General features: G+C 39.6%; 1 protein-coding gene across 1 annotated transcript in view; it reads left to right on the forward strand.

Moving 5' to 3' along the window:
• Positions 1–24,280, forward strand: part of LOC119793433 (synaptic vesicle glycoprotein 2B-like) — a 49,412-nt gene that overhangs the window by 19,374 nt on the left and 5,758 nt on the right. Inside the window, exons 4-12 of the mRNA XM_038300649.1 lie at positions 3,439–3,619; positions 7,091–7,242; positions 9,099–9,232; positions 12,734–12,823; positions 13,846–13,959; positions 15,779–15,867; positions 15,973–16,048; positions 17,589–17,677; positions 23,347–23,480. Of these exons, the coding sequence (XP_038156577.1) occupies positions 3,439–3,619; positions 7,091–7,242; positions 9,099–9,232; positions 12,734–12,823; positions 13,846–13,959; positions 15,779–15,867; positions 15,973–16,048; positions 17,589–17,677; positions 23,347–23,480 (1,059 nt within the window). The remainder of the gene's footprint in view (positions 1–3,438; positions 3,620–7,090; positions 7,243–9,098; positions 9,233–12,733; positions 12,824–13,845; positions 13,960–15,778; positions 15,868–15,972; positions 16,049–17,588; positions 17,678–23,346; positions 23,481–24,280) is intronic.

The raw sequence follows: 24,280 nt of genomic DNA on the forward strand, positions 1-24,280 counted from the left end.
TCCCATTCTGCAGTATTTGCTAGTTCAACCTCTTACTTTATGCTCTCTCTGATTTTTCTCATTGTATTATGTTGATATGGTCTGTTCCTGCTTGGTTGTGACACCATCCTGGAGAGAAATATCAGCAGTGCTGCTGCCTTCAACGCCTTTGTTTATGACAAAGGTATTGATTGCAGCTGTAGACGTGTTTTCAACTGTCTAAAAATTACGGACTTTCACCTTTCACTTTTCAACCAAATGTAGATGTCTGGATGCATATTATGACATATTTTCAATGTCTTTCAACCAACTTTTGCTCGGTGGGTATTCTATCTCTGAAGTACTTTGAGATGTCGTGTTGTGAATTGGCGCTATATAAATGAACTGAACTGAATTGAGTTAAATTTAATAGCCTTTGGATATCTCAGCTGGAGCCAGTAAAACGTCATATCTGGGTTCCTCTCGTCATATCCTCCTGAAATTAATACTGTCACAGTCTTGGTTTGTTAGTTCCTGTTTTCTTGGTTTTCCATTTGTTGTCCTCTGCTGCCCTCTTGTGTCCTCTTTCCCTAACTCTGTTTTCTGTTCTGCCCTCACCTGTTTTCAATCCCCTCGTTAGCCCTCTCTTTGTTTCTGTCCCCTTTAAAAGCCTCCCTCTTCAGTTCCTGTTTGCTTGATGTCTCCCTGGTTCTGGTTCGTTTGTAATTTCTGTTGGATTTTTGATTCCTGCCTCAGCTCCTGTGAACCTTATTAAACCCACTTAAATTCACCTCTGCCAACTTGCCTCTGCATTTGGGTCCTCAGGCCAACACCACATCTTGACAATTACCTCGGTATGTGGAAGTGAATGGGTGTGATCACAGTACCACAATTCAGCCTTAATGAAACTTCATATGTTTTACTGTTGCAAACAAAAACAAATCTATTCTCACGATGTGAGCTCATCTAATAAAGACTGAAAATTGAGTGACTCTGAGGTTATTAAAGCCCGATAGCTTTGTAGAGGGAGCTGTTAATTTTCTCCTGCAGTTTAATTAGCTAATGAGCAGCAGGGACTCAGCTGGATGGATGGTTGGGAGTGCGGAAAAGGGAAATGCAGCAGTCGTCTTTGAGTGTTTATGCTCGTTACTGAGAGTCGGTGCAGCAGAGAGCTTTTATTTAATGATGCAAGGCATTGCTTGAATAGTTTGTGTTGCTGGAGATGGAGGCTGAGGACGATCAGGGGGGAAACAGAAGCTGAAGGTTTCTGGAAAAGGAGTAGAAGAATAGGGAGGCAAATCGAAAAGTGGGGAAAGCAGCATCATCTTAGAACATTAAGATGATGCTGCTCTTCTTCTGGACATCCATTCCATCCAGTAAAACAGGAACAAATGTTTACAATTCATATGTCTTTTATTCTGTTAAAAAGGTATTTGCAACAACATACATTGAGTCTCTATTTAGATTAACGTTCTCAGATTATGGGATGTCAACAGCCTCTGTTTAGGTTTTTGGCCTGATTCAGAGATATGGACTTTTTATAGACCATGTGGGTCAAATACTCTTTAGCTTCAGGTCACAGATGAATGTTTCCTCAGGAATTCAGAGACAGAAATCATTTCATTCCATCAGTTACAGGTCGCTATTATGTTCAGAAGACCCAGACCATCATACTTCCACCACCATGTTTGGCTGTTCTGGTTCTGAAATACTTAGTTTTACATCAGAAATACATGAAAAACATGTTGAGCACATTTCCAATAACATTTATTCCCCTCAGTCCACAGAATATTATCCCAGAGGTCTCAGGGATCATAGAGATGCTTTTCCTTTATTCCAGTCTCTGTCTCTCACTGCCCAATCATGAACTCCAACCTTTACTGGGTGAGATGATGCTTGCAGAGCTTCAGAAGTTGTTCTGGGTCTGGGGTTCTTTTGAGACTTTCTGAGCCAACAGTGAGTTCTCAGAGCAGGTGCAGGCTGGCCTCTCCTGGGGAGGTTCTCTGTCATTTTTTTCCTATGTTTTTCTCTGCACTAACTTTGTGAAACTGAACCAAACAATGTGGTTAATCTCTAAAAAACTCAGACTTTAGCAAAGGAGGGAGACTACTCTCTTACAGCTGGTTTGTTTTGCATAGACTTCAATAAAATCCTTTTTTGAAAATTTCTCTTACAGAATATAATATCTTGTTTTTAAAATTTCTCAATTTGCTAGATGCTAACTGTTGTTTGATCTGAAACATCCCGATAGGATCCAAAAAAACAAAGAAAGAAAGAAAAAAACAGAAAGCAAAGACGTCCCCGCCCCCTCCGCAGACACTCTGCTGCACCTCTCCCGAATTGTAGGTGACCACAGACAGGAGGCCGGCTTGTTTTGTTTTTATGACCGCAATTGCGGCAAAAAATTCATGTTCTGCAAAAAAAGGTGTACTTGAAGATGACAGAAACATTTCTGGACCTGATCTGCCACCTGAATGAAACTGAGAGCAGAGAGAAATCAGAGATCAGCTTCACAATCCTGACACGCCATCAGGTTTCAGTGACCTGGAATTAAAGTCAGATCTTATTTTAAACTATATTCTTTCTTACTGAACATTCTCTTCATATGAGAAGAATGAATCTGACTCTGGATGCTTCAATCATTTGCGTGAAAATATAAGATTTTCTTGCTACTGCTGATGTCATAAATGATCTAACACACCTCCTCAGATTGTAACTAATGAGGAGTGTGTTTTTGACTTTTTTCAGCTCATTCCATCCCTTTAAAGGTAAATTTTGCAGCTTCATCCACCAACAGCCCCCCTTCAGCCTTCCTCCTCCACCTCCTCCTTCTCCCCCTCCTCCCTGCTTCTCTGTCCCATGCCTCCTTGGTCCACCCACCTTCCAGGTTCGATCCAGAGCTGTTTCTACCTCCTATTGTGTTTCTGAGTAAGCAGTGGGCTGGCCGATCAATGCTGCCTGTGCTGACCTTGGAGGGAGCTGCAAGAACTCTCTGCTGCCTCATCCTATGAAAACAGATATATAATGAAGGTTTTATAACTAGAGATTCTTGTGCTGAGTCACAGCGTCAGTTTCCCCCCCCTCTTGCACGTCCATCTGCCCACTCTGGGGAAATGTCATCAGCCAGATGGCTCCTGGCATCGATCAGGTCTGTGTTTGGCAGCATCCAGCTCAAAGCGCTCCGGACATTTCATAAAGAGCTGAGTGAGCAAACATGACTCAGACTTGATTAGCCCAATCAGACTGACTGTCTGACAGGATGAGAAACAGCATTGAACCGAGTCCAGTTCATTTAGGAGTTCTGTCGGAGCACTTTGTTGTTAATGGAAAGCGTTGGTTCTGACGGCATTAAGGGATCAATAAAAACAAAGCAGCAGATTAGGAAACAGATGGAAAAACAAATCCTGCAACTTATTTTTTCTAAATTCTGAGAGAAAATATGAAGTTAAGTGTCTCTCTGTGTGTCTCTGTTCTGTGCAGGTCTGGTGGTCTTCCTGAGCATGATGGTTGGAGCCTTCCTGTGGGGCGGTCTGGCTGATAAAGTAGGCCGGCGGCGCTGCTTGATCTTGGCGTTGGCCATAAACTGCATCTTTGCATTCCTGTCATCGTTTGCTCAGGGTTACGGCTTCTTCCTCTTCTTCAGGCTGCTGTCTGGCATCGGGTAACTTCAACATGTATAAGAACATGTTAAAGTCACTTCTCCCTTTTTAAACCTTTGTCATAGTTCCTGCTAGTTTCTAAAACATAGTTTATCAGTCGATAAATAATTCAAACATCGTGACCTAAAATAGGGCTAATTGATTTTACTGAAAATTAATTATTTTGACATTCCTTTGCACTTACTGCCATTATGCAGATGTTTCCATGGTTACATTGTTTCATGACCTTGAGTTGACATTGAGTTTTAAAGGTTCCCCCCCGCCTCTTTGAAAGAGTTAAATGACCTTTCATAGATTTATATTTCCAATCAATCCATATGCCGTTCTTAAGAACCAACCTGTACCTGTTGTCACGTGTTGGTGGATTTTTGGAGGACCCAAATGCAGAGGCAGAGAGGCTGAGGTGAATACTTGTAGATTTAATGAATAAATTGGTTAACAAAGGCAGTCCAAAAATCCAACTAAAATGTAACAGACCAGAAGCACGGAAACATCAAGGGAAACACGCACAAGGAGCCAGGGAGAGACGAGGTGAGAGGACAACGGCGACGACAGGACCAGCAACAACAAGGAACCAACAAAGAGTGAGAGCAGAGGGAGAGCATATATAGCTGACAGAGACAAAGGGAGGGCTAACGAGCTGACAAGGAGCAGGTCTGAGAGGAGACAACGAGGGAGCCAAGGGGAAAGGAACAAACACACACACACACACAGGGCTACAGAGGACAACAGAAAAACATGAGAACTAACAAATCTAGAAATTACAACAAAAGGAATTAAACCAATAAACTAGGAAACAGAGCAAAGTAAAGCACAATATAACCAAAACCATGACACCTGTGTAATTTTGACTCTGACCTGTTTTTTTCTGTCAAATGCTTTCTAAACTTTTTTCTTTGAAAACTTTTTTTTTCTCTTTAAACGAGGTGTTGATCTCAGATAATCAACTAATCAAAAGAAGTAAATCTGTAAATCAGTAAAACTGCAGTTTTCATCTTAATATCAATAGATAACAGCTGCAAATTTTTAGACTCTAATATTGTGAAAGAAATCTCTGTTTCATTGTGCTAACTGAGAGGTTCATTACTGTTTTTTATGCACAAACCTGCCAGAGATGTTAGTGACTGAGAAGGTAAACCTCAAAGCAGAGCTTTATTAACCTTTATTGTTTTCTGTCAGGAGTCGGGATCAAGCATCAGCTAAACTTTATAGTTTAGCTCATGGCTGTTCTCTAAACCTCAAGGCTAGGAACAACTTTTTAACTTTATAATGTAAAGAATTCATCATCTGCTGTCACTAATCAGTTGAAGCTGACACCAAATAATAGCATCTTTAAGGGGATTGTTGGAGGGTTACAATGAATCTACATGTCACTGGGAGTAAAGGGTTAAGCCAGCAGTGAGTTCTTATTTTATGCAGGTCACCTGCTGGATTGAAGGTTGAATATGATGAATCAAACTGGGGAAAACTGATCCCAGAAGTCTTGACCCACTCTGGGTAGTATCATCATTGCATCCAGCAGCCATGCCTTCCGATTTATAAAGCTCACGTTCCTGCTCCCTCCATTTGCTATTGAATATAAATATTTCCTTCAACTTGTTTAACACACATGGTCATGTTATATGCCTCTACCAAAAAGACTAGAATCCTGTGGATTATGATCAAATTAAATGCTCCAATCGACCATCCTGATGGTGATCTGATCTGCCTTTTTGAAACTAAATATGAGCTACAGCATTACAAATAAAAGAAAAAGCCTAACAATGCAATTATGATCCTTTTATAAAGGTTTGTTAACAGTAGGTCATTGTAATGTTGTTTAAATGGTGGAAGATAATGAAATTTAAGCTTCAAAAACATATATTGATTGGTTTGACTGATATGAAATTAATCGGTATCAGTATTGGCCTTAAAAAGGCGTATCAGTTAATCTCTAGTTAAAGGTCACAGCTGTTGCTCATACTTCTCTTCAGATACGATCCAGCTTGATGTTCCTGGTCTGCAGTGTTCATGAACTGCAGAGATGGAGTTATATATGACCAACAGGCTGGCGGTGGTTGATCCAATGCAAAGGAGACCCAGCTTTGATTGGTTCTGGTAGAAAGGTGTAAGAACACAGAGAGTACTGCAGTTCGATGCCTGATCAGAAATCTATCCCATTCTAAACTCCTACATCAAAGAAAAAGAGCATCAAATATTGACCATGTAGAAGAACAGCAAAAAAACCTGGGTTCTACATTCACCCATATCTTCTATGATGTAGAACTTTAATAAATCTGTTTTATAAAACAATTGTTAAAGCTACAGTGTGTAACTTTTTGCGACATCTAGCGGTCAGACTGCAGACTGCAGCAACATGAACATCCCCCCCCCCCACCGCTTCTCCCCCCCAACAGTACGGCGAGCGTTACGGGACAAAATGTCTTCCACGACGTCCGCATCACCTACCTTCTCAAGTGATGAGGTTTGTTTACATAGATAATTTTACAGATAGTATTTCATTAGTCTGTGTAGGGTATAGATTTCATGTAGACTTAAGATAATAAATATACCCGTTATTTTTTCTACATCGTTGTGACATTTTGGCGATGTCGCAATCACTAGTTTGTTGGCTCTGCGCTGCCGAAGCGCAAAGATGTCTGCCTCCATGGCTGCGAGACCCGCTCCTATGTAATTATAAATAATGAATTCTAAGGCAACGCAAATATTAAGGTTAAGAGGCTGAGCTCGTAGATGATGATAAATAACATAGTTATGTATAATATATTACATTTCTGACTTTATATCCCTGTAATTATTACACACTGTAGCTTTAATGAGCCATAATAATTTAATAATATTTCTCCCCACTAATTAAGGAACAACAACCGTTTTGTGGCAAAGACTCTACCTCCTAATTCCTCAGAATAAACACCCATGCCAGGTTCTTCTATACATCAACCCAAACTTAATATTTAAAATATGTCGCTCAAATTATTTTCTTGGTAGTAATTTATAAAAAATAAAACAAGATTAGTATGCTTCTGCTTCCTTTTATTGCAACAGTGAGAATCCAAACAGAGATGCGCTGTGCCCAACAGAGATGCATGGACCTGCAGCTGCAGCTGGGCCGGTGTTGGGTTGCAGTGATGCAGCACAGTAGCTGTTAGAATAACTGCACTCTGCAGGGACTCAAAATCAAGGTCACACAGACTGAGCTCAGTACAGTGAGCACTGTCTGAAGTCTGCCTGCTAAACCTCACGCAGCATCAGTTTTATGCACAGAAAAGATAAAAAAGTGAGCATTTTAAAGGAAAAAATTAAACCATCCTTGTCTTTAATCTGAAATATTTTGTTTTATCTCTCAGCAGTTTTAAACAAAGATTGATTTATCCTTCATCTTGCTATTATCTGTTTCCCTGCCCTGTGCTTCTCCAGTGAAAACCCTTCACTTACTGCACTCTGTTTTCTGCTTTGGATGTCTCTGCTGTCAGGATCGGTGGCACCGTCCCCATCGTCTACTCCTACTTCTCAGAGTTCCTGCAGATGGACAAGAGAGGGGAGCATCTGTCCTGGCTGTGCATGTTCTGGATGATTGGAGGGATTTATGCATCGTTCACTGCATGGGGAATCATCCCCAGATACGGTATGAATCTTTGTTGAGGGAAGCAGGAGGAGCCATTCCTGCAAAACCAACAGCTCAGTGTATCAGCTGTGCTTAATGAGACATAACTTTTAACCAGGAAACATCACAAGATCAGGCTACTGTAGCTATAATCTCTGGGTACCCCAAGTTTCCAAAAATATTTAAGTCTTCCTAAATGACTCTTAGATATGTGTGTGTGTGAGGATTGTTTGCCCTTGGATGGAGTGGTGACCTGTCAAGGTTTCACTTTCTGATGTACAAAAAGGGGTGATACTTATCCAGGACATTCAAAGATGCTGATTCACTATGTTCATTGAGAAAAACGTTACTAAACCCACTAAAAATAATACTCTTGTCATGGCTCAGAACAAAAGACCCAGTATTCAAGGCAAGACGGACAGTGGGATTACTTAAAAGCCTTTATTACAACAACCGATCTGTGAATCTGCAGTAGCAGCAGCTAGGGCATCTAAAGTAGCAACCTCTGCAGGAGAGAAGAACAGGTTAGTGACCAAAATAATCTTACCGAGGATGATTATGAACGCGTGAGTCACTAACCTGGTTTAACAGTTCAGTCCGTGCCCAAAGAAGGGGGTAGACTCCAGCCGGTTGGCTGACAAGACGTAGAATTTGCAGCACAGAGAACCTGAACCTTGAAGACTGCAGAACAAGCAGGAGATCAGATCCAAGCAGATGAGTGAAGGCAGGATAATCCACAGGGCAAAGTCAGAGGCAGATCCAGGTACAGTCCACTAATAGAATCCAACAGGAGGTCAGGTCAAGCAAACAGATCAGAGCAGGGACTGGCAGGCTCAAAGGTCAGAAGAAAGAAACGGGTCAGGATCAGGCAATCACGACACAATCAGTAACGCTAGAGAACTCTCACACTAAAGACTCCAGAATAATCTGGCACTGATGACTGGGAAAGGGGCCATTTTAGAAGCCTGGATGTCAACGCCACTCCAGACAATTTGAATTGAGAAAGCTTTCTGGATGGTAGGAGAAATGTCTTCAAAGTTGGAAAAACAAAGTCCAGTGGTTTGAATTTTAAACTTTTTTGGAATGACTTTGACATGGTTGACCGAGAATCTTCTCCAGCATCTAATACTCTAAACCATAAATGAACACTGACATTACTTCAAAAGCTTAGATTCATAAGGTTTTGGTGTGAGCTGACATTTCCCTTTGTTCCAGCTTGGTTTATTGGCTGTGGGAACAGTATTCATAGCTAATGATCTATAAAGAGGTGCATCTTATGGTAAACTATTTACCGCATTCAAGTTGAATTACATGTAAAATGTGATAAAGGGCGGGGGATGGGAATGGTGATCCTTCATCAATAGTGTTTTCCAGCCCATATGCCTCCAACTGGACACATTATCTTCTCTATTTCACCCGTTTTGTTTCAGCTGTAATGTCATGTCTTTATCAACATATATAGAAGTAATGACCCAGTTTGGTGAAACAGTTTTTTCAGTTTGTGTTCAAATGGGAGTAAAAATGGGAGTGAAAAGTCCTCAGAAAAATAAAAAGCTCAAGTAAAGTACAGATAGTAAATAAAATATTTAAGTACAAAGTATTTGTACTTAGTTACTTGCCACCTCTGATCCTGGACACAAACTGTGTAGACATTCATATTCAGGTTGGAGAATCACACTGATGAACCCAAAAGTTACAGAATCCCTATTTCAACCTAATCCTTAAAAACATTTGATATCTACAGTTTTTATTTAAAAAAACAGTGCTTCAGTTTCCTGATTTACATATCCATCTTTTAAATTTGATTCACTTATGATTTAAAGCAGAGGAGAGGCATTCCTGTCTGATTGGCTGTTATCGTGTCTTTGTTTATAAAGGTTGGGGTTTCAGTATGGGCTCAGAGCTCCAGTTCCACAGCTGGAGGGTCTTTGTCCTCATCGCTGCTCTTCCGGCCATCGCCTCTCTGGTTGGACTCACCTTTATGCCTGAGAGTCCTCGCTTCCTGCTGGAGGTGAGACCTGCGGACACTTGGCAGCACAGCTCTGAGGGATTTCAGTATCTATGAACTCAGCTTTAAAAGCACAAAACGATAATTTCTGAGTTTTAAAAGAAGTAAAAAAGTTTTAGAGAACATAGCATCACTTGGTGCCTAGAAGTGTTATTTTAGTGACCCCAACTGCTACCTTTGGTCAGCTAGGTGTAATCAGAGCCTTCCTTCATCAGCTTTAGATATTATATGATTATATGATTTCTTCACAAACAGAAATGAACAAATCAAACTGACTAAAGTGCAAGTAATTTAGTGCAAAACGAACAGACAATCCTAACACACAGTAACCTCATGTGCAAAAAAAGGTTATTCTGAGTTTTTTTCAGTAAAAAGTGAACATTTCATCTAATATTAAAAAGTAATCCAATCCACTTTATTTTTATGGAGCATCTAAGGAGGATGAAATGTTTCAAGTTTAGTGTTTAATGTTTCAATCTGGAGGCACCATACCTAGAGCATGAGAGAAATATAGCCTCATTACAATCAGACATTTAATTTTTAATTTTTATCCTGTGCAATTATGTATTTGATTTTCTTTTTTACTTTGATGTCACTTTTAAAGAATTGGCCTTAAAAACTGAGCTGCTGTAATTTGTCTTCACATATGTTGAGCTTGTATGATCAATCAGGCCAGCAACCCTACAGCAAGTGCTGTGGGTTTCAGCCGATCAAATGCACTCATTTGATCAAGTGACACACAAACAGAGACAGCAGATCAGTCCAACATTTCCCCACCATGATTTCAATAAAGGACTCTTAGTGATACTGTTCAGCTGCCATGGAAACTCAGTGTTTTATTCAGTGCAAAAACCCATTTCAACAAGTTCTGGGAACCAAGCGGGTTGAATTGAAATCATGCTTAGAATTCTTCAAAGATAAAATGGTTTTACTATTGATTATAGATGGAGCTAATAATAGCTGCCTTCAACAGCAGTGGTGGTTTGCTTGTGGGGTTCAAAAAAATATATTAATAATGAAACTAATCATAAAGGGTGTTTTCTATGTTTAATGTAAATACTTCAGATAAACATTGATAGGGGGTAGGGCCAGTAATTTTTCAGTTTTAGAAAAACCAAACACACAAACAAAAACAAAACAATAATTAATTGTTTAATGTATGAAGTGAGCCACAGAGCCAAAAAAAGCACAGCAACACCTTCAACTCCAAATCATTGCTTCTGCTGCACTAAAAACAGTGATAAGGAAAAGAAAAAATGGAAATAGAAGAGCATATCATCATAAAAAACTGAGTTAGTATTACGAGTGGTGGGCGGTCAGGGCCATTAAGGCCTTCACTGCTGGCCTAAAATCAATTAGAAACACTAACCTACATTTACAACCTAAAATGTTATTTTCTATCCAATTGCATTTATTGATTGCAAACAATCAATCAAATCAAATCAAGTTTTGCAGCGTTTCTCTTGTGCCCAAAGGTCGTTCTAACCCCTAAACCACTCAATCACTATATAGTGCGGGGACTATATAATGGACTTTATAGCCAACTCAGTTAACTTACCATTTGGACAGATGATCACTAGATTTTCTCCCTGTTGGTCAAGTAACTCCTCCTCCGCGGCGCAGTGCCTGCATCATCTTAGTTATTAGTCACCACTATCGGGTAGCGACAATCTATGACTAAAGTGGGCCGCTGTGACAGCAAATCCCGTAAGTCTGCGATATATCTGCCTCTTCTGATGCCTTTCCTTTCTTCTCATACACTTCATAGACTCTTTTCTCTTACAACACTCGGCCATTTTCAAAGAATCACGTTGAGAAAGGTGAGCTATAATGACTGAAACCGTAGCTCACCCAAGATATACGCCTGAAAGTTCGCATTTGTGCAGAAAAAGATAGCTGACTGGCGATAAGCCAGTAGGACGGCCTTATGTAAACATACCACCGGAATGATTGACAATTTGGAGGACCACTTACTAAGATGATCCACTCGGAAATAAAAAATCATCCTCTATACCTTTAAGGTAGCAACCATCTGCATTTTAGATTAGATTTAAAAAAAAGTTGTTCTGGCCTCAATGGCTGATAGTAAATGGAGATATTAAGACTTCCTGTTAAAAGACAGAAGGATGGAATTGTTTATAAAAAAATCAGCATCTCTGGTGAGTGTGATATATTTAATTGTCATGCTGTATGCGCTATTTTATCTGTTAATTAGCTGCATATTTTATCTGAAAGGCTCCTGGTGCTTTATTTGTGGTGGAACTGTGGTTATAGAGTAAAAGATTGTGGTTGTCTTAACTGGGCTTCTTGCTTAATTGACTTCTTTATTTACACTCACACTAATGTTCCTCTCGGTTATACCTGCGCTTGTTACAGTTCATGTTTGCAAACCATTGGTGATTTCTTTTATTAAAATGGGAAAATGGTGATATTAACCTCTTAGGCAAGAAACCCTTTGTATTACCAAAATAGGATGTGCAATGTTATTAAACATTCAGTGAACAGGAACCTTTGGCAAGCTCCTGTGTCTGTTAGAAGTTGTCTCTAAAGGTGTATGTTATTATTTTATGGGTATACATATTATATACCTATATATATACATATTTAGATTCAGACGTCAAGGGGATACGAAGAACATTAAATGGAGGGGCGCACATTGAAGGTCTAAGTACCAGCTGCAGCACCTGCCACTGAGTTAGGCAAAGGGCCATTAAAGGGGCCAGGACCAGTTCTACAGGGGCACTGGCCCCTACTGTCCCCTGTCTATCACTGCCCATTAATAACCACATTCAATATTTGTGTAATACAGGGTAAAAGAATCACAGAATGAACGAGGAGCAGAAATGGGCCAAAGGATCCAAAACACACGGGTAAATCTACCTCTGACTGGCTGAGAGTTAAATTATAAAGTTCTAGGTCTAGTCTAAACCTAGATAAGTATCTCGATGAAATCCTGTTTTGTGACTTAAATTTGTACATGTAAGACCCCCTCTCAACAGCTCAGACTGATATCAAATTAAAAAGAGGACGGGACATGGAACCAGCAATGAACAGTGAGTAAACATTGAGTTTAGCCACTGAGAGGGTGTGGAAAGTTACTTCAATGGAACAGCTGTGGTAGAAGAGCACAGACACACTGAGGGAGGGAGGGGGGACTGATTGACATTAATAAAGTGAACTAAATTAACCAATCTGGGGAGAAAAACAAAAAAACATAAGAGAATAAAGTGAAAAGCAAACAGAGGAAAGAACCTATACGGTAAAACCTCAACAACAATAATAAACACAGTATGGCAAGAACTAAACAACACCACACTACTCAGACACAATCATGGGTGGATCATGGGTTTTTATTTTATTTGAACGCTACATTGATGGATACGTCCATCTCGGTGTGAGTTTGGTGGATTACAAATCTTGATTTAATGTCCTGAGATAAGAACTGATTACTGCAGAAGCTTCTCTTTGAAAATTATCAAATCTGTGTGATTCTGTGTGGAGCAGCATGCGAAACACGACGAGGCCTGGATGATCCTGAAGCAGGTCCATGATACCAACTGGAGAGCCAAAGGGCAGCCGGAGAAGGTCTTCACTGTGAGTGAATGAAACCACCAGAAATTCATAAACCACTGAAGCAGCTCGTAATACATGCAGATGCAGAAACTCATGATGAAAACATAATTTCACAAACTCTGGGAAGATGTAAAGGTTTTTATATAAAAAAGGTATAAAGCAGATCCTGGGAATAGATCTTTCCTCTGTTGCTGAGCCCTGCTGTCCCAGTTTTTAGCAGACAGCTAAAGGCTGGGTGAGACAAGGAGCTGCTACATGGACACGTCTCATCTGTACGCTAACATGATGTATTTTTAGGATCCAGGTGCTTTTTTATTCATGTTTGAGGAGGAGAGGCTGAATATTTTGTTCTGGTGTTTGAGTAGATCTGATCAGAACCAGCATACGGGTCCATTGGTTTAGTTATTGCTACAGCCATTAAAAGATAGAATATTTCTGTGATGTGAGAAAACATAAACAGAAAATGAAAATAAAAATTAGACATCAATGAGAAAACCCAACATTAAAATCAGAATTAACAGTACGCAAAATAGTAAAATATCCAAATAATTCAGTCAGGTTTCTTTTACCTGCATGCATGGTTTCATTTTCGAGATCTAGCTTTATTTTACTTTCATAATTCTAATACGGTAATTTTTAGATTGTTTAACATGGACTTATTTGATATTTATGTTAAGCTGTGTGTCCTTTATTTCTTCTCAGGTTTAATTTCAGATAATCTGACATGATTTGCAGACACCATCTTGTTTTTTTTTCCTGCTAGATATTGAATCCAGTACAGGTTTTGTGATATAAAATAATTATTTTTCTCAATAAAAAAAGCTTCTTAAATGGTTGTTTTTTTCAATCATTGAGATTAACCAGCTCCAAATAAAAAAATACAATTTTTTTTTCCAGTCCCCTGACTTCCTCTTATCACAAATCATTGTTAATATTAAAGGAATTCTTGCAAGTGAGGTTTGATGATGCAGTACAAACCAGTAAGCCAGTTTAAAGCTGCACTGACACTCCAGAAAACCCACTTCCTCTCTCCTGTCCCTCAGGTGACTCATATCAAGGCGCCGAAGACGGCTGAGGACGAGTTCATTGAGATTCAGAGCGCCACGGGAACGGCGGTGCAGCGGTGGGCTGTGCGCTCTCTCACCCTCTGTAAACTGGTACGCTACAAACATATATCAGTTCAAACTGGTTTGGGCTCATAGATTAAAGGCTCTCCAGTATAAACATTGTCGTCCTGATTTTAGGGAATCCTTTCCACTGATCTGGTGAGAGATGTCATCAGTACAATCTGAGGCCCTGAGAATCTCCCTACCAGCTTTTTCTTGGTTTTTTCCCCTTTTTGATAAAAGTTTTTGTTTTACAAAAAAAATATCTCCAGTTATTTATCAAATCCATCCTGGTTCTTAATTTGTAAAGATAACTACTTACAAACATTTTCTGCTTCATGTGTACTGTTGCAGCATTTCAGATTTACTGTAGAGAGAAGCTGGTTGCCTCCAAGTCTCAGAGCATATCTTCTTTAGAGAAATTATATTTCAGTCATTATATTAATTGTGTGAATGACTTTATGAAATTGGGGCTGGATCCAGCAAATGTCACTGATCTAAAGGTAAACTGTCCTTTAGCCGTTTCAGATGTGTGTGTCGCTACATGGATGTCAATGAGTGTGTGTGGGGGCAGGACAGGGGCAGGGGTTTCCAAAGTGTGGACTGAGGGCTGTTTGCGGCTCTCAGACTGACTTAACCACAAAGTGGTATGAATTAGCGTTGCCAAGTTAGTCCAACAAATATGTCAGTGTTAAAGTCGTAGGGAAGTCATATTTAAATGTCAAATCATTCTGGCTTAAACATGTGTATAAATGTGCTCTTTATCAGACCATTTTGACCTAAAATTGAGAAAATTTCCATTTTGAAAGAACATCCTGTCTTAAAATCAATTTTTTTTATCTTAGCAGGCCAGTGAGTTATACGTCAGCCTGAATACCTAAATTCGGCCAATCATATATCAACGGTCAATCTAATTTTTTCGGTCATAGCATCTAGATTCATATGTCGTAGCTAATATACGCAATGGTTGAAATAAGATATAAGAATAATTTATTCATTATTACTTTCCCACTGAGTCCCATCCCAGTGTTTACAGGGATGGACGTCTGTGTCTTCAGCAGGCGTAGAGCTAACAGAACTGGCAGTGTTGCGAGGCAAGGGCTCAAACATGTACGGCTGGAAGCCTTCTACACCAAACCAAGCTTCTGCCGCCCTGGCGTCCTCTTCCACAACATCTTCGTCCCCGCTTTCCTCCTCTAAATAAAAAATGGATGACGGAGGAGACTCATCCACAACCTCCGACACTAAACTCTCCTCCTCTTGCATGTTTCCTCTGTCCATAGCGTTCCTTGACAGCGTCGTTTCTAAGTCACCAATTTAGTGCTACTTGGTCCCAATGGAATTTCCAATTGGGAACCTGCTAGCACTAAAGTGCTAACTGGTTAGCAAGATCCTTCGAGAAACCGCCCACAACCAAACTTGCTTGCGGACCTTCCGCCACAACAATCCCGCCCTCTTGATAAACAACCAATCACATTCACTTAATTCCCTCGTGTAAAGTCATGCACCACTCTGGAGAATTCGGGAAAAACATTTGAAACGGCCGTTACCCTACGACTTTAAAGATTTTTACTGATACAAGTTTTCTTTAAAAAAATCCCAATAAAGTGAAACAGATCCTGTTGTTGATTTAAATAATTCCTGAACAATCCATGACAAGATGCCAACCTGAAAACTTTTAATGCTGCTTTTTTTTTAGCATTCTTCTCATCCGGGCAAACCTGAGAGGCCTTTTTCGATCTTATGATCGACTTACACATCGCTTTTTTTTTTTTTATAACAATTTGACTAATTTGTTTAAAGACTATCTCTGTTGCTGATAAAATGATCAGTGGGTCTAAAAGTAAAATGAGTGGACTGTTTTCTACAGGTGCTGAGAAACATAGCATCCCTGCTGTCTGCAGAACTGAGGTTTGCCACGCTCTTCATGGCTGTCATCTGGTTCTGTATGGCCTTCAGGTGAGTTCACCATTCATAGTCAGGATGTGCAGACTTGGGGCTGAACAGGTTAGGACCAGAGAGTTCAGAGGTTATAAATCACGTTTTCACTGTTGTTTTTTCCAGTTACTATGGTCTGTCCGTTTGGTTTCCTGACATGATAAAACACCTGCAGTACGAGGAGTACGAAGCCAAGGTGAAGGTGAGCAGAACATCACTCAGCAACTTATTAGTTAACAACATGCTGTTATATTTTGGACTGGGGGAAATTAGTTTGCAGAAACATTTCAATTGGTCTTAAACAATAGGCTAAACAAGTTTCCCTCTGAAATCTGAGCAGGATCCCTTATTCATGCAGCAGCTTTGAGTGTAGACATGAAACTTATGAGAAAATCTTTTCACCAATATGTGTTCTGAAATGAAATCTTTGTCATTTTTTCTCTCAACAGAGGAGAACTTTTAAAATGAGGAAGTTATGTCCCCAAAAAGAGGCCTTTAACAAAAAAATCACTTTTCAGAAGGAAGAACTTCAATTAAGGGATGTAGAGAGACCATTTCCAACATTTCCAACAGTTTTTTTGTGTGTTGGAAATGTAACTAATGACAGTCTAAAATCCAGCGCATATACGAAAACAAACAAACCACACACATCAGAATGACCGCACACCTAATTGAAATAGTTAGCTCCACGGGTGGCTCTACCTGGGAATTAAAAATTTTTTCAAGGGAGCTCTGAGCCAGTTTTCATGTCAGAGGATGAAAGGGAGCACATCCATTTAGGCACAGTAAAATCTGAGCCCATAGCTATGTCTAGGAGAGAAACAGGACTAAACACTGAAATTCATCTACGATGGAAGTTGCTGATGTCACTCCCCAGGATGGTGTCACAGATCAACAGAATCACACCAGAGGAAAATGCTATTTCAAGAAAATGCAGAGAGAACATAAACTTAGAAGTTGGGCCAACAAATACTGCAAAATTACAGAATCGAGACAAAATGAAGAAGAGGGAGGAAAAGTGGTACCTATGTCCTCCAGCAGTCTAAGCATATAGCAGCATAACTATAGAAATAGCTCAGGATAACTTGGGTAGTGGCATATTGAAACTAAAAGCCATAATTCCAGCATGTGAATCGGGTGTGTATGTGTGGTAAACCTGCCTATAAAAATCATAAAGACTTAGGTAAACACCTACTCATATCTTACGTTGCTGGCTGTGCATATATGAACGAAAAGCTAAACTACAATTTACACTGGCAAGTGGGGTGGCCATGGCATTGCACAGGGTGGCCGCGGCCACCCATGGCCCCCCTATAGTAGCACCACTGAACCTGAGACACTCTGACTATAAGCTTGATCAAAAATCTAAGTTTTAAGCCTACCCTTAAAAGTAGACAGGGTGTCTGCCTCACGGACTAAAACTGGTAGTTGGTTCCACAGGATAGCTAAACAATCTGCCTCCATTCTACTTTTAGCAATTCTAGGAACCACTAGTAAACCTGCAGATTGAGAGTGAAGTGCTCTGTTAGGAACATAAGGAACAATCAGATCACTGATCATCAGATGGAGATCGGTTATTTACGGCTTTATATGTGAGGAGGAGGATTTTAAATTCTATTCTGGATTTAACAGGAAGACAATGAAGAGAAGCCAGGATAGGATGTTTCTGAAAAAAATAGTTTCAACCGTCTTTGAAAAAAAAGAAACTTCTGCTCATATTGCTTTGTTTTCTGTCTGTTCAGACATTCCACAGAGAAAGAGTGGAGAATTTTCATTTCAACTTTTCCTTGGAGAACCAGGTGCACAGGGACGGAGAATACATTAGAGACAGGTGAGTCTGAGTCCGTCAAGCTGTGAGTCAAACAGGAGGTTCTTCAGTTTTCTTCTCTCTGAAGCTCCTTTTCAAACCTGCACCATTTAAACTTGTAACTCGGGTTACATGTTGATATTCTTGGTAGGATCTGTTGTACATTTTGTGTCTGTAGGTGTGTATGTTGGGTACTTTTTAAAGTTCCTCTTCTCTGACAGGAGCTTTAGTGCTTCTAATTAAAATCTGACATGTCATTCTTAACAGCTCTTCACCAAAATCCCCAGGGATATGTTATATTTTAAATGTCTTGAAAAAGAAATTTCAGTCTACTTTTTTGCTGTTTTTTGTTTCTTGTTTGCTTTTAAACATTCATGATTCATTCATATTTTTACAGTGACACCTGATTTCAGCTTTTCTATGGTTTGTTTTACCAAACAACCGATTTTGCTCTTTCTCTTTGAGCAGATATACAGTGTGTAGATCTGCTGTATATTATGAAACTTCTATGCTTCTTGCAGAATGTAACAGACAGAATAGACCCTTTGCCTGGATTACAGCAGGACATTCTGTAATCCATCATTCTCAGACCAACATGCTGCTGGAACATTAAACATGTTGGCATTTCCTCAGTGGGCCTGTTCTGTTCATTCTGCAGCCATTGAAGTCAACTCATGTTAATAATGGCCTTTCTCAACCTGCCTTACTGTCTCCACATGTGTTCTTTGGGATTTATTAAATGCTGTTTACAATGACAGAGCTAATCCTTGGGTAGCCTTGCATTGTGTTGTTTAACTATCCAAATGTAGAAATGAATGAACAGTCTTGTGAAACTGATATAGATATATCTGTAAAATATGATCCACAAGCAGAAACATTAACAGGGTATTATGAGGTCTTGCAGCGTATTTTCACAAAATGGCATGGGGAGTCTTTATATAAATAAATTAGGTGCAGCATGCTGTGACCTTTCAAGTGCACTTTTGCAGCTCGACACTGAGCATCAAGTAAGCCGATCTGGGTCCTGGAAGGGAGACAATCATTGCATCCAGGCCGTGATTTCTCCTCCTGCATAGCAAAAAAATCTTCAACAAAAAAAAAAAAAAAATATATATATATATATATATATACACTATATTGCCAAAAGTATTTGCTCACCCATCCAAATTATTGGAATCAGGTGTTCCAATCACTTCCATGGCCACAGGTGTATAAATTCAAGCACCTAGGCATGCAGACTGTTTTTACAAACATTTGTGAAAGAATGGGTCGCTCTCAGGAGCTCAGTGAATTCCAGCGTGGAACTGTGATAGGATGCCACCTGTGCAACAAATCCAGTCGTGAAATTTCCTCGCTCCTAAATATTCCACAGTCAACTGTCAGCTGTATTATAAGAAAATGGAAGTGTTTGGGAACGACAGCAACTCAGCCACGAAGAGGTAGGCCACGTAAACTGACGGAGCGGGGTCAGCGGATGCTGACGCGCATAGTGCGAAGAGGTCGCCAACTTTCTGCAGAGTCAATCACTACAGACCTCCAAACTTCATGTGGCCTTCAGATTAGCTCAAGAACAGTGCGCAGAGAGCTTCATGGAATGGGTTTCCATGGTCGAGCAGCTGCATCCAAGCCATACATCACCAAGTGCAATGCAAAGCGTCGGATGCGGTGGTGTAAAGCACGCCGCCACTGGACTCTAGAGCAGTGGAGACGTGTTCTCTGGAGTGACGAATCGCGCTTCTCCATCTGGCAATCTGATGGACGGGTCTGGGTTTGGCGGTTGCCAGGAGAACGGTACTTGTCTGACTGCATTGTGCCAAGTGTAAAGTTTGGTGGAGGGGGGATTATGGTGTGAGGTTGTTTTTCAGGAGCTGGGCTTGGCCCCTTAGTTCCAGTGAAAGGAACTCTGAATGCTTCAGCATACCAAGACATTTTGGACAATTCCATGCTCCCAACTTTGTGGGAACAGTTTGGAGCTGGCCCCTTCCTCTTCCAACATGACTGTGCACCAGTGCACAAAGCAAGGTCCATAAAGACATGGATGACAGAGTCTGGTGTGGATGAACTTGACTGGCCTGCACAGAGTCCTGACCTCAACCCGATAGAACACCTTTGGGATGAATTAGAGCGGAGACTGAGAGCCAGGCCTTCTCGTCCAACATCAGTGTGCGACCTCACAAATGCGCTTCTGGAAGAATGGTCAAAAATTCCCATAAACACACTCCTAAACCTTGTGGACAGCCTTCCCAGAAGAGTTGAAGCTGTTCTAGCTGCAAAGGGTGGACCAACGTCATATTGAACCCTATGGATTAGGAACGGGATGTCACTTAAGCTCATATGTGAGTCAAGGCAGGTGAGCAAATACTTTTGGCAATATAGTGTATATATATATATATATATATATATATATATATATATATATATATTATATATATATATATATATATATATATATATATATATATATATGAGTGAGATTGTTCTGACCACTAAAATATTTATAAAAGACGTTTATAATGTCATGATTTTATCTAAAGCTCGGACCCACATGCAGTGAAGCCAAACAGAGAGACACAGAGTAAAAGTTTCAACGGGTTTAATTGAAAGGTATTTAGTGTTTGGTGCAGAGTTCCTCCGAACACTGCTCGGCCGGAAAACTGAAAGATGAGGGGAAGACAGACTGTTAGGTTCAGGCTCAGTGGGGAATTGGAGTTGTATATCGTGAAGGAGGGGATTAGTTGCAGACTGGAGACACGTAGACTCCAGTCTGTGTGTTGGTCTTCCAGGGTTTGTTTGATTCAGCGGAGGGCAGAACAGGGTTTACCCAGAGCTCGGACAGAGTGAAAAGATGCAGCCGCTGGTTGCAACTCAGTTTTCCTGTGGTACTTGAACGGGTCGTGGTGAAGATGACTTCCTTACTCAGAGAGAGTTCTTAGCGTGATCAAAGGGGCTGGATCCAAACCTCCTGTTTGGTATCCGTCACTCAGTGTAAGACTCAGTTGATCCCACTTGAGAGAAGGTGGTCCAAAAAGGTCGAGTTTGCAGGAAGGCTTCCTGCCGAAAGGCAAAGAACAAACAAAGCTGAGACTCAGGGAGAAACAAGCGCTCAGTAAAACTCAATGTGATCTCAGCTTGACTAGAGGACAAAAACTCGAAATGCAAAAACTCAGATTAGACTCAGCATAAACAAGGCTTGACTAGAGTACCACAAACTGGCAAACACCCTGGCGTCGAAGTAGTGGCAACCAGCAGCTTTAGAGCAGTCCGGTGATGAGGCAACAGCTTGCAGGTGTGTGAGGAGGCGAACCGGAGCCAGGCGCCTCCTGGTGGTGGAAGGGAAAAACACAAAAGACAAGACAAACAGACGAACACAAAAACTGGGATCCTGACAATAATTAGTACCATAAAATTGCAAAACATGCCAGGGAAATAGGTTTGATCTTACTTGTAGTTTATAACCCTAACCCTAACATACTTAAATAACACATGAATTTACTTCCAACCTCTACATAGAGCAGTGGTTGTCTGCAGTGAGCCTGGCCGGCCTGACGGAGGTTTCACTTCTTCCAACTTACATAGTCTATATTTCAAGAGGGAAGCTCCGCTTGTAGCATTGATAGTGTCAAGCTTTGTATATTGGTCTGAAGAATCATTTAAAATAACTCATATGTGTCAAATCTTTAGGTAACAAAGTCAGCGGTGTGCCTTTATCGGTTTAATAATCTGAAACCAGTTAAAAGTTTTACTACTCTCGGGTTAAACTGGTGCTTCTAATGGGATTTTGCTGTTATTCATGATAAAATAGTAGCAGAGAGCACAGTTTTTAGCTCGAATGTACGGAAGCCGAGAGCAGTCATACTCAACTTTTTTCTTTTTTTTTGCCTTCTCGAGATAACGACATAACTATCTCGTTATCCCGGCTTAACAATTAATTGTTTTCTTGAGATAACAAAATAATTATCTGGTTATCAAGAGAAAACAGTTATTGATATCTCGAGATAATGAGATGATTAACCTTTATTGAGTAATGAATGAGGTTTGCCAACAGCCCTGGATTCCGCGTGCGCAATTTTTTTGGTTTTACTTTTATTTTCACTCATTGTCAGGTTGTGGTGGATGATTGGATTCCATGGAATAAAGTAGAAACAAATCTGACTGTTTTTCAATGAAGATCATCAATCTGGACTCATTTTGGGGGTTAATGCATGTTATAGTTGTTGCAGGCATAACACCTGGGCTGTTCAGAAAACACCTGGAGGTATAGGTCTAATTACTTATGAATCAGTGGAAGCAAATCATAAAATCAACAATGTTGTCTAAAAGGTCAAAACCAATCATCTCGTTATCACTATAAAACAGCTTTCGTTATCTTTAGATAATGAAAAAATGAACTCGTTTTCTCGAGACAAGCAAAGAGAAAAATTTTCCGTGGGACACGACCGCTCTCGGCTTCCGTACAAACGTATACCACGATATATTTCTTAAATTTGGTCGACGGGATACAATTTCAACAGAGATGGCAAAAGTACTCACTTTCCGTACTTGAGTAAAAGTACAGATACTTGTGTTAAAAAATACTCTGGTAAAAGTGGAAGTACTGATTAAACTTCTTTACTTAAGTAAAAGTAACAAACTACAGGCTTTTAAATTTACTTAAAGTATAAAAGTAAAAGTAGAAACCACTTTTTTCATGCCGTTGCCTACATTTTTAATGGATGTCTGCCAATAGGACTAGATCTCCGTTGTGTTCATTTACAATCATCTCGTCGTCCATGCTACTATGCTAACGCCACCGCCACCAAGCTGCAATGATTTGCCGCGAATGAATACCGCCGAATCTGTCGATTCATCTTGTAGCGGTGCGTCAAATGCAACGTAGATTCCCATCCAATTAGATTGAATTTGGTATTGATGACGTGAAAAATAATAACGGTAACTCCATTGAAATGATTCAAAACTAAAGTAACGAGCCAATTTTTTAAAATGTAAGGAGTAGAAAGTACAGATATTTTTGTAAAAATGCAAGGAGTAGAAGTAAAAAGTCGCTATAAAAATAAGTAGTAAAGTAAAGTAAAAATATCAGAAAAATCTACTTGAGTACAGTAACGAAGTATTTGTACTTTGTTACTTCCCATCTCCGAATTTCAATATTGATGAATCCCAAATAAAAGCCTCAGAAAGACTACCAAGGATCCCCACAACAGTTGCTTTTGCAAAACCATGATAATTCAACATGATAATTCAACATTTTAGAAATATTTGCTTTAAAAAAATAAAAGAAACATAAAACTACATAAAACCCAAACATCAGTCAGTGACAAATGCTGTAATCATAGAATGCATGTATATTGAAATGTTGGAAATTTCATTACTAACAAAAGGTTATACTTAAATATTACATATATTAATATTAAAATACTGTCCAGGCGTAATTGAACTTGAAATCAAACATGACTATCTTTTATTATTTGAATCGGTTCTAATATTATTAGTCTCAAGTAAAATTTTCTGTTGATCTATTGACATAAAAAGGCAAAAATAAACATACTCTTCTTATTAAAACTAAAAAAAGAAAATTCCTGTTAAACAAAGTTTGGCGGGCTTCACGCCCTGAATTCCCAAAGACACGATTGGATCTGTGCACTGAGAAAGGCTCTGTGTTGGTCTACTGGTCTGTCCCCATCCCATCCTTATAGGTTTGTCGGCATAGAGATGAGATCGGTGAAATTCCAAGACTCCCTGTTTGAAGATTGCCACTTTGAGGACATCCGGTCTACAAACACAGTGTTTGAAAACTGCACCATCCGCTCCACACTCTTCTACAACACAGGTGGGTTCAGCAGCGCCAGACGTTACATGTTTCTGGTATTTTCAATATTTACCAAAATAATTCATAGCTTCAAATAATATTTACTGAGATGTCTTAATTTCTCAGAGCCAAATGTATGAGAAAAAAAAAAATTGTGAGGAAATTTGTTCTTTTCTGCATCACTTTCTGCTTTTGTTTAGCTAATATTTCAAAAAAATCTGGGCCTTCATATCAGCTGATATTTATGAAATTCTCGTAGCCTGCTTCTAGCATCCTCCAGTTCTTTCAGTTTTTGTTTGTTTGATCCTTGCTAATAAAAAAGGTATTGAGGTATTTTTTTCAGATGTTTTCTTACTGAAGGTTTTTAACAGTTATTCTTTTAATATTTCTTATTATTTTGGCTCTATTTTACATGTTTTTTTCTGGATTTAATAGAAAATTAGATAAATAAAACCAAAAAAGGCTTAAACTGTTTCTAATTAGCTCACAATGAAATGTGAACAAAATCCTGGAAAAGTCTGAAAAATAGAAAACCCAGGATCTTAAGATTTTCTTTTTAGAAAAAAATCCTTTACGTTTCACCTTGAAGTAAATTTTGCAGGACTATTGAAGATCTGCGCCTGTCTTTAGTGTTTGTCACCAATTATTGGTTCTCTCTGTGTTGATGAATGTCAGATACTTTAGCTTGCAAATAACACAAGTCTGTATGGTAGAGCAAAAAAGTGGTGATTCTCCCATGCTGTGAAAAGTGAGCTTGTCAGAACAGGACTTTACCTGAAATAAGCAAAGAAAATGTAAAACAAAAACATGTCAGGTTACCC

Source organism: Cyprinodon tularosa, unplaced genomic scaffold (genome assembly GCF_016077235.1).
Source record: "Cyprinodon tularosa strain WSP-4 unplaced genomic scaffold, ASM1607723v1 ctg452, whole genome shotgun sequence".
Lineage (NCBI taxonomy): Eukaryota > Metazoa > Chordata > Actinopteri > Cyprinodontiformes > Cyprinodontidae > Cyprinodon > Cyprinodon tularosa.